Source organism: Chlamydotis macqueenii, chromosome 13 (assembly GCF_036417535.1).
Source record: "Chlamydotis macqueenii isolate bChlMac1 chromosome 13, bChlMac1.mat, whole genome shotgun sequence".
In the NCBI taxonomy this organism is placed as follows: Eukaryota; Metazoa; Chordata; class Aves; order Otidiformes; family Otididae; genus Chlamydotis; species Chlamydotis macqueenii.
Genome location: NC_141568.1, coordinates 11054996 through 11064613, shown reverse-complemented (window position 1 = coordinate 11064613; position 9618 = coordinate 11054996). Strand labels below are relative to the sequence as shown.

General features: G+C 46.4%; 1 protein-coding gene across 2 annotated transcripts; it reads left to right on the top strand.

Annotated features, from left to right (window-relative positions):
* Positions 1 to 306: 306 nt before the first annotated feature.
* Positions 307 to 7969, top strand: CEBPG (CCAAT enhancer binding protein gamma). 2 transcript variants are annotated; one of them, XM_086758224.1, is made up of 4 exons: positions 324 to 463; positions 4675 to 4834; positions 5806 to 7141; positions 7209 to 7969. In XM_086758224.1, the coding sequence occupies exon 3, from the start codon at positions 5916 to 5918 to the stop codon at positions 6366 to 6368; it is 453 nt and encodes a 150-aa protein (XP_086614350.1). In that variant the 5' UTR covers positions 324 to 463; positions 4675 to 4834; positions 5806 to 5915; the 3' UTR covers positions 6369 to 7141; positions 7209 to 7969. The 2 variants fall into 2 exon arrangements, with proteins under 2 accessions (XP_086614349.1, XP_086614350.1); XM_086758223.1 differs by lacking the exon at positions 4675 to 4834 and having other exon boundaries at positions 307 to 463.
* The last annotated feature ends 1649 nt before the right edge of the window (positions 7970 to 9618 follow it).

Sequence of the window (9618 nt, the reverse complement as noted above, 5' to 3'; positions counted from 1 at the left end):
GCTGGGCCGGGGCGCAGCCAGCCGCTCCGGGGACACGCGTGGCCATGCGGCGGGTTTCTCTGCACCCCGCTGCAGCACAAACCCGGGGGGCGTGAACTCCTCGGGCCCTCCGGGCTCCCGAGGCGGCGGGAGGAGCCAGCGCCGCCCCGCACCAGCAGGGGGCTGCCCCACGGGGCACGCAGCAAGCCCACGGAAGCAAAAAAATAAAAAACCTACACCAGCGAACCACCACAACACGGCCTCGCCCTTTAACAGTGCCGGCGGCCTGATTGGCCGCGCCGGGTGCCAATCCGGGCGGCTATTGCATCATCCCGGCGGCCGGCTGGGTGGCGATTGGCGAGGGGGCGGGCGCAGCGGGCGGGTGTCGCAATCGCCGCTCGCCCGCACGCCAGACTTTAAAGAAAGAGGCTCGGGCCCGGCCCGGCCCCTCCCGCCGCCACCGCTACCGCCCGCTCAGCCACAGGTAAGCGCGGCCGCGGGGGGGGGGCGGCGGGCCGGGGCGCGGGGGTGGGCGGAGGTGAGGCCGGGGGGCCGCGCCGGGCCGGCCCTCGCCCTCCCTCCCGCCGTGTCGCAGCGGGTGCCGCGGCGGACGCCGCGCATGGGAGCGGATGATGCAATCGGCGGGCGGCCCTGGCTCCCCTCCCCTTCCCTCCCCCGGTGAAGTCACGGCTTGGCAGCGCCGGGCACCCCCGCGCCCCGCACGGGCGGAGGAGGAGGAGCAGCAGCAGCGCGGCCGAGGACGGGCGGCCCCCCGGGCCGGGGCCCGCCGGGGAGGGCGGTGGCGGCGCCGTCACGGGCCCGCGGGGGAGGAGGAGGGGGGCGTGCCCGGTCCCCGCGGTGGCTCCGGCCCCGCCGGGCCTCCCCGCCCCGCGGCCGGGCCGAGGCGCCTCCGGGCGCTTTTGACAGCGGCGAGGCCGGGGCGATCGTGGGGGTTCGTCCTCCCGGCGAACGCGCCTGGCCCCGGGAAGGGGCTGCGAGCCGGGCTGGACCCCCGCCGGCGCCGTCCCGACCGCTCCCGGGAGCGCCCGGCCGCAGGGGTCCCAGGGGCTGCCCTGCTCCACGATAAAACGCCGCGCTGTAACAACCGGTGTTCTCCTCTTCTCGTCTCTCAAGGGAGCTTTGAATGTCTTGACAAATCTTTCTGGTTCCCAACAAATGTTTATAGCTCCGGATGCAACTTTCAAAACAGATCTATGGCAGAAAGCTTGATGTTGGTTTTAGCTCTGACATCTGGTGGGAAATAGCCGTCATTAGACAACTCAATACTCCCCTCAGTAACAGTGCCGTGCTGGTTAGAATGCCTCTTCAGAAAGCATGAAAATTCATATTTTGAAAAACTCTTGGATTTAAGGAATTAGTTCATCTTTAGAAATAGCTACCTTCGTTGTATGCCAAAAGACAGTCAAATGGATATCTCCTGGCACCTGGGATTGATTGTGATTCTGTCCTCAACGCTGCTGGTCTGCAATTAAAATACATACCTTAGATGTGCCAAGCACATTTTTAAAGGATGTTAGGAGTGTGTTTTTCTTGTAAGGCGTATGAAAAAAAACTGAGATTCTGAGGAAAATATGGGAAAGTGATGTTGTCAGCTGTGGCAACAGATGATAGGTTTGAGCTACCTAGTCTAAAAAAAGTTGTTACCTAGCCTCCAGTATGTGGGAGTTACCATCAGCTCTTACTAACTTGCCTGTGAGAGGGTGCAGCAAACCACACAGGAGTGGGCCCTCCCAGCGTTCAGCAAACATATGCCTGTCGTTCTTTGTGCAGGGTCATCTGGATTTAGAGTCAGATCCTACTGGGTTATTCCTACTGAAGTCAAAGAGAAAGGAGGCAACCTGTTGCTCTTCAGACTGGGACTGATTTTGCATTAGACAAGACAGCTGAGTGAATTTCTGCCATAAGGTCATCGTGAATAATGATCAGAATCAACACAGTCACATCTCAGAAAAGGAGTAGAGAGAAGCGCTTTGTATATTTTGCTGCTAAGTAAAAAAAAACAAAAAAAAAAAACAAAAAAAAAACAAAAAAACCCAAAGCTGATTTAATTAACAAATTAAGACACATCTTTTGTTTTTTGCCAAAACAAACATTTGGAAGTTTTGGGGTTTTTTTTGTTTTGTTTTGGTTTTTTTTTTATTTGTTTCTTTTTTGTGAAAGCAAAGATAATAAAGGCCTTGATTTGCCTGGGAGTCTCTGTGGTCCCTGAGGAGCGCTGTCAGACAGCAAGAAACATCTCTGTGCCTGAGAGGGCACCTCAGAGTTACCAGCTATTATGCTGTAGTGGGTGGCCAGTTGGTGTGCTGGGTGGCCAGTTGGTGGCCCAAGGAGAGAACAAGGCAGTTCTAACTGGCCACTGGAAACACTACCATGTGCTGGGTGGAACCAGCCCAGGGCTGTCGCTGAGCTCAAGCTAATGAGCAGCTTTATGGGAACAAGATGCTTGGAAACTCGGCTAGCTCTCTGAGGAGCTGTGTCCTGCCATGCCGGGGCTGTCACCCATACACAGCAAGCCAACCTGTTTGTGGAGAGGAGCAGAGCAGCTGCGTGTGTGTGGCACGCTGTCTGAGAAACAGATACATCTGCCTCCACACCCTCATGGCCTCCCCCAGTTGCTGTGGCCTTTACTTTGCTTTTTGTCAGAGCCCCTTCTATACATCTCATACTTGCCGTTTTTAAATCTCGCAGTATTCCGGGAAGGATTCCCGACAGCACCTGTCGTTATCCAGGATATCCTTCCCTCTCATCGTTCTGTTGAAGAACTGACAATTGGTCATAGGGATCTATCCTCCAAATAACTAGGGGGAAAAAATAACTTTCAAGCCTCAACTCGCTCCTGGGTTATCTGTAATGCAGCACAATTAGTGCTACTTGCTTTGCATAAATATTAGTTGGAGCAGGACAGGAATCCGGGTGTCATCTCTACCAGGTAAGAGTTCTGATCATCAGGACAGATAAGAGCGTATCTCACTCAATAAATAATTATTTGATACAAAATGGATCAATTCCAGTGGGAAGGAATTGAGGGACATCTGTTCTAGCAGGGCTGGAACGCTTACCTGAGAGATGTGACACTCGTTCATCTTCTCTTCTCGTATCCGTGTACTGCCCATATAAAATATTCCATTAAAATTCAGTTTAATGGAACAAACAATTTTTCCTTTGAATTACAGGGGAATTTGATAGAGATCTGAAGGGAATGTTAAAGCAATATTAAATAGTTTTGATAGCATAGAAAGAAATAGCACATGGAACCTGGTGATGTGAAGAAACTTGTTATACATCAGGTGGGGTGCCTTCGGGGGCAGGAGTCACCCCTTCCTCTGTAGTATCTCATGAAGAACAAAAAGCAGATCATCAGAACGGTGTAGGTTACTTAACTTCACGTGGACAGCCCAGTTAGCAAGTGCTGTAATGCGCTGAAATAGAGGGGACAAGAGAGCTTCTGTCTGACTTTGAAAAGATGCCAAAAGTTAGTGGAAAAAATCAGTTGTCAGAGGCAATCTAAGAGACCTATATACTCTTTGAGGGCTACAGAAATCCTGTACTTAAAAATAAAGCTAAGACAAAGCCCATATATGCTCCAAGAGGAGCGTACACTTGCATCTTGACTAAAAACATCTATGCAACCACACATGCACAGCTACTGCAACTGGCCCTGCCAGTCTGGTATTTGTGCACAGTGATGTCTTATTAGCTGTATATTCAGTTTAACTGCTGTACCAAATTGCTCATTCAGTCAGAATCCAGGACTTGAATGTGGTTTGCAAAAGTTGCTTAAAGAGTTGAAATCAGGAAAATACTGAAAACAAAGGTTAGGCATGTATGTATATAGATTTATCTACACAGATGTCAAAGAGCTGATGGTCTCTTTCTGCCCTGAAATAAGAAAATGAAAGTATTTTTGATAGGAGGGGTGTGGGTGTACTCATACACCTTCTTCACTTGTTTTCAGTGACAGAAAACATTAATTTGGAGTAACATTCAAGCCAAACTTACCTGGCTTTTCCATGAATTTTATTGAACCACACACTGCAGCTGCATCTTGTTCTGTCTCCCTTAATGTGGAAGAAAATTTGCAATTGATCTAGACAGTAGAATTTTAACTTTTTTCATTATACCCTAGCAGAAGGTAAAACAGCAACTCAGCCTGCTGAGAAAAACAAACAAACAAACAAGAACAGTAAACAGCTGATGAACTTGTGAGTTTAGAATGACCAGTGACGCACAGCAGCTCATTTACAAATATCTCACTACATCCATTAATCAGCTGGACACAGGAGTACAGTCATCAATCTCTTCTGCTGTTACTGGTGCAGGCTGTAATCCCTGGGTTGGACTCTGCTGATACTGGGCGGTTAGCACTGCCCACCGCTAGCTTCAACTGCTTGCTTTCCCAGTGGGTCCTCCTGCGGATGGGCAAGGAGGATGGTGAACACTAGTCATATGATACTGCATGTACAAGTGTGACACAGGCCACACCGCTACAGTGCAGTCTGATCTTGGAGTAGCATTGTTTTATGCCAATTACATACTTTTCTTCAATATGACAAGAAATCGACGCTTGTTTGACTGATTGATGAGTACTTTTAAGTGGAGCCACAGGTAGGCATTTCACAAACCTAGAACAACCCTGTTGTCCTTCCCCTCTTCTCTCCCAAACTTCTCTCCCAGACATTTAGGAGGTCATCCTGTGAGATGGGAAGAGAAGGGGAGCAGCTGTTAGCCTTGCCAGGGCCATGTCCCTGCAGCAGCAGCTGTGGTGGAATCCTCCTCGTGCCACCAGTAGGGTCAGGAGCAGGCTGACCTTCAGCAGCGGGAGAACCTGAGTCAGGTGAGAGGGTGTCCTGCTCATGAGGCCTGTTTGTCTACTGGAAAGGAGAGCGGACAATGAGCTGTGCAGGGGCCGCAGCAGGGGAATGTATTTTGTGGACAAGTCACCTGTGGCTGCTGGTTGCCACTCTTCCTATGAGTGGCAACAGTCCTCTGTCGTTGGTGTGTAGTGATTCTCACATTGCCATCACCCTGCTTTCCTGTCCCGCCTGCTTGCTACAGTACCATTACAGGCTTAACTTGTTTTACCTTGTTTGTGGTTGAAGGGGTTCCTTTAATGTCACTGTCACAGTCTTTGCAGCACACTACCTTTTCCCATTGATAATTTTTTTCCACTCAGTACTTGTGAGACCTTAAAACAGTCATCAGCTTGGACATTATCTTCAAAAGCAAGTTAAACAATCTTAGAGCAGGTAAAAGCACGAGAAGATGCTGTAAGGTCATGAAAGGTGGGCAGTCTGAGCACCCTTACTCCAGAGGAGAAAGATGAGGGAGGAATTTGTGCATATACCCAGAGGGATGGTCTGAAGAGGACAAGGATCAAGTACTCCTGTTGGTCAAGAGTCAGGCTGTTAATAGGTTTAAGCTGCAGAAAGAAAACTCCAGTCTGAAAATTAGGAAAATTATATAACTGGAGGAAAAGTTAGACAGTGGAACCTGTTGCCAAGACAGAGGTTGTGAAACTGGAGATATTCGAGGCTAGGCTAGACACCCATCCATCAGGGATGGCTTTGGAATAACTGAGTGAAGCCAGTGAACAATGCAAACAGCTTGACTAGATGACCCAGTAGCAGTCACTTCCAATCCAAATATGTTCGAGAGGCTTCTGAAATGTAGTTGGCAACTTGTCCCCTTCCAGCAGAGTAGTGATGTTATTGCCAGATGTACCATCAGTACCTTACACTAAAGCCCATGATGTATAAGACTGTAGCTGAACCCAGCACCTTTAATAGCATTTCTTTTTCCTGCTAGGTTCACCTTGCCATTAATCCATGTGAAGACCTGTTGGAAACACCACCTAGAAACGTAACAGTTTTTGGTCTCCTAATAAATTCTGTTGAGTCCCAGAAGAGCCTGTCCAAATGAGCAAGACATCCCAACAGAACACTGCTACAGATGCAAACGGAGTAAGTGTGATTCACACCCAAGCACACACCAGTGGTTTGCAGCAGGTTCCCCAGCTGGTGCCTGTTAGTCCTGGTGGTGGAGGCAAAGCTGTGCCTCCAAGCAAGCAGGGAAAGAAAAATTCCTTTGTGGATAGAAACAGTGATGAGTATCGTCAGCGCAGAGAGAGAAACAACATGGCAGTGAAAAAGAGCCGGTTAAAAAGCAAGCAGAAAGCACAAGACACACTGCAAAGGGTCAACCAGCTCAAAGAAGAAAATGAACGTTTAGAGGCAAAAATTAAGCTCCTGACGAAGGAGCTGAGTGTACTGAAAGACTTGTTCCTTGAGCACGCGCACAATCTTGCAGACAATGTGCAACCTGTTGGCACTGAAACCACCACAACAAATCCAGAAAACAATGGACAGTAGACACTGTTGCAACCTTATGAAACGAACTCTCGAGGTGCAGCTTGTCTGCAATGCCCATGCAGTAACCTAGCAAAAACTCTGTTTGTCTAATCATCATTTTGTGGAGATTTTCTTCTTTTTAGGATTAACACTGAAGATTTGATACAATTAAACCAGAAACTGCTTAGGGTATTTGTTTTAAATATTTTTCTCCTCTAAAAGATTTATCTAATAAGTGTGTATAAAAAATTTATAGTCAACAAAGAGCTTAGTATTAGGGAAATAGCATTTTCACAGAAATGTTCACTTAGCTTCTTATAGTTTGTGAAATGAGAGGAATCCATCAGGATGGTTCACTGTAGTATCAGAAACTCATAATTGGATGTCTTTTAAATAACCTTTAGTGTGTTTAAGCCCTTTGTTTTCTCCATTACATACTACAAAACTGCAAAGGCCGTGGAGGGAATTTTCTTTCCTGTTTGGTGGACTACTGTAAATCTGTAGAGCTAGTCCTATAAAGCATCACTTAAAGTCTTTCCTGTCCAGTTATAGTTAATGGGGAGGGTGTAGTGATAGTGAGCTGGGATGCTTACTGATGTTTTCTAGAAAAACAGCAATATACTATTATGTTATAAAGAGGCAGTTGGCTTCCAAATGGCAAATTAGTCTGAGGCATCACCTACAACAGGTAAAGCAGCACATTGACACAGCCTTTTAAGCCTGTGTTCACATGTTAACATTGCTCACACAGTGACTGGGGCTTTATGAGAACAAGATTTTGGTTTTCAGAAAATGTCAAAATGCTTACCAAAAAACTGCTCCGCAGAATTGCGTTTTTGCTGGGGTGTAGGTATCGGGGAGAACAAAATGTGCAGCTTGGCTAAGCAAAGAAAGGGGTAAACCAGCGTCTGTTCAGCCAGAATGTATGGATCATGGCTCGTTGACGTTAATTTCCATTTTCATGGCTGTTCAGATTTGCAACCAAGATCTTGCACGAACTCACAGTAATTTTTAAAGATACATAGCCCTAGTTTGAATAACTGATTCAGTGTAATTTCTACAGCCATCATACAGTTGTGTGAGGGGAGTGTCTTCAGTCTTGTTTTATTTTCATGAAAGTTTTTCTATAGCAACTTTTTTAATGCTAGTGCTAAGTCTTTGCCATGATCCATAATGCAGTGGTATGTACTATATTGAGGATTTAAAAATTAAAAGTAAAGCAGGAAGTTTGATGTAACCTTAATTTATTTTCATTTTTAAATATTTCATTGATGGTATGGTTGTGTTACATTTAACCTGTGTGTCTGGCTAGTGGATTATTATAGTGTCTTAATTTCCCTCCTACACTACCTTTGTCCATAGATTATTTTGTAGGATGCTTCTTTGCCTTGTATCTGTACTTAGGAAGAGAACTTGGATATTATCTCTATGAAGATGCTGTTAGAAAATGAAACCTTGAAAAGTTCTTTTTTGAATTTAAACTTTTAATACATGCAGAAAACTTTTATGGATTGTTTTGGATTATGGTAGTCTTTTTACAAAGGTATGGGGTTTTGTTCTAGCTGCAGCTTAAGTAGGTAGAGTTGAAATATCAGAAGCTAATAAAAACCTTTTACCTCTAATGCTTGCCTCAAGTTTCCTGTCCCTTTTCTATTTCACTTAAATTCAAAGGCGTCCACCTCAAAGTCTTTGAGAATTCAGTGCAACAATCTCCATTCCTGTCTTCCACTCATTTCCACTCAGGTCTTTACTCAGTGGAAAGAAGCAGAAACTCACTACAGTTTTGGCTGAATTCCTGATTTAACAACAACAACAAAATTAAGACTGAAAGTGCACTGCAATTAAAGGGAGGGGGAACAGAACAACAAAAACTACAAGGAAAAGGATTACCTGACAGCATCTCCTTTGTCAACTGTGCATCTACTCTGGTGCAAAAGGCAGGAGCTAGTCTCTTCCCTGGTTGTCAGCTCTGTGAACTGGGACTATGTGGTCCTGTCCTGCAGTTGGTTTGACAGGCAGATGTAGGCTCCAAATCTCTCGTATTTTTTTCTGATTTTGTTGAAAATGCATTTGTTGCACAATGACATTCTGGCTTAGGATTCTCTGCTTGCCTAGGGAAGCATGTAGGCTGTGTGCAGCACATCCCTTTAATATATAAAGCCATGTGGGCCCCTTGTTAACAAATTATCATTTTAAGTCCGCTGTTAGTCTTGTTCTAAGTCCCCTCCTACCAAAATAGCTGTCTCAGACCCCCAAGGAGCAAAGGCAGAGGTGAGGCTTTTCGTCTCTTTGTCCCAAGGTGGAGCAGCCCAAGCTGTGTGACAGCAAAATGCCCCAATCTTACGCCACCACTGCAAGGCACAGGAGGACACTCATACTGAGGTGATGAGAGCAAATCTCTCTTCTTCCTAAGGGAAGGCTGCAGTAAACGCACATCTTCACAAGAAAATGTCAGTGTTAGGCCTTTATATAAAAGCTAAGGTTTTCCTTTTGACACACTTTTCTTAACAGCAACTACAGTCTGTGAGAGAGTACCGTGCCTGTTGCTACAAGAAGGGCCATTACAGCACCATACGTTTCGCCAGGAAACCTTATTCCCATTTTCTCACCGTACCACTAAGAGGTGTCTGCTCTGGTGTCCACGAGCGCTAGGAGGCTCTGCCGCGGTAACCGTACCCTGCAGCTGCAGCAGCATCATTGGCGCGGCAGATAAATCCAGAGCGTGTCCAGCCCCAGGGAGATGAACTGCTCAGACCTTTCTAAACACACAAACTTGCTCAACATAACGCTCTCTGTGCAACTCTATTTGAGTCTGCACCAAGGGGAAAAGGCATTTGGGAAAACATGATAGCTAAGAGCCTAAAATATCCTAATGCGGTAAAAAAGTTTGCCATAACCTGTATTCCCCCCTCAAATACATTTTAAGTATATTAAACATCACTTTGCCTTTTTTTAAAGGCTTACTTCCTCTCCCTTTCCCCCTAGATACTAATTTAAAAAAAACTTCTAATTCACTTTTTGCTTTAGTGGATAAAAATTATCATAATTAACAGAACAGACTTCTGGAAGGGAGGATGAAATTCATAGTCACTGTGTTCACAGGCCTGATTATGAAGGAAAATGGGCAACAATGCACCATCCCAGACTGAAACACGTCCATGTCCTGGGCAAGCAAAACAACAGAGAAGATGGTTATATGAGCAAGTGCTTTCCCCCCAGAACTTGTGGTAGGGTTTACTCGCTGGTACATGTCGAAGCAGAACCAGTTCTG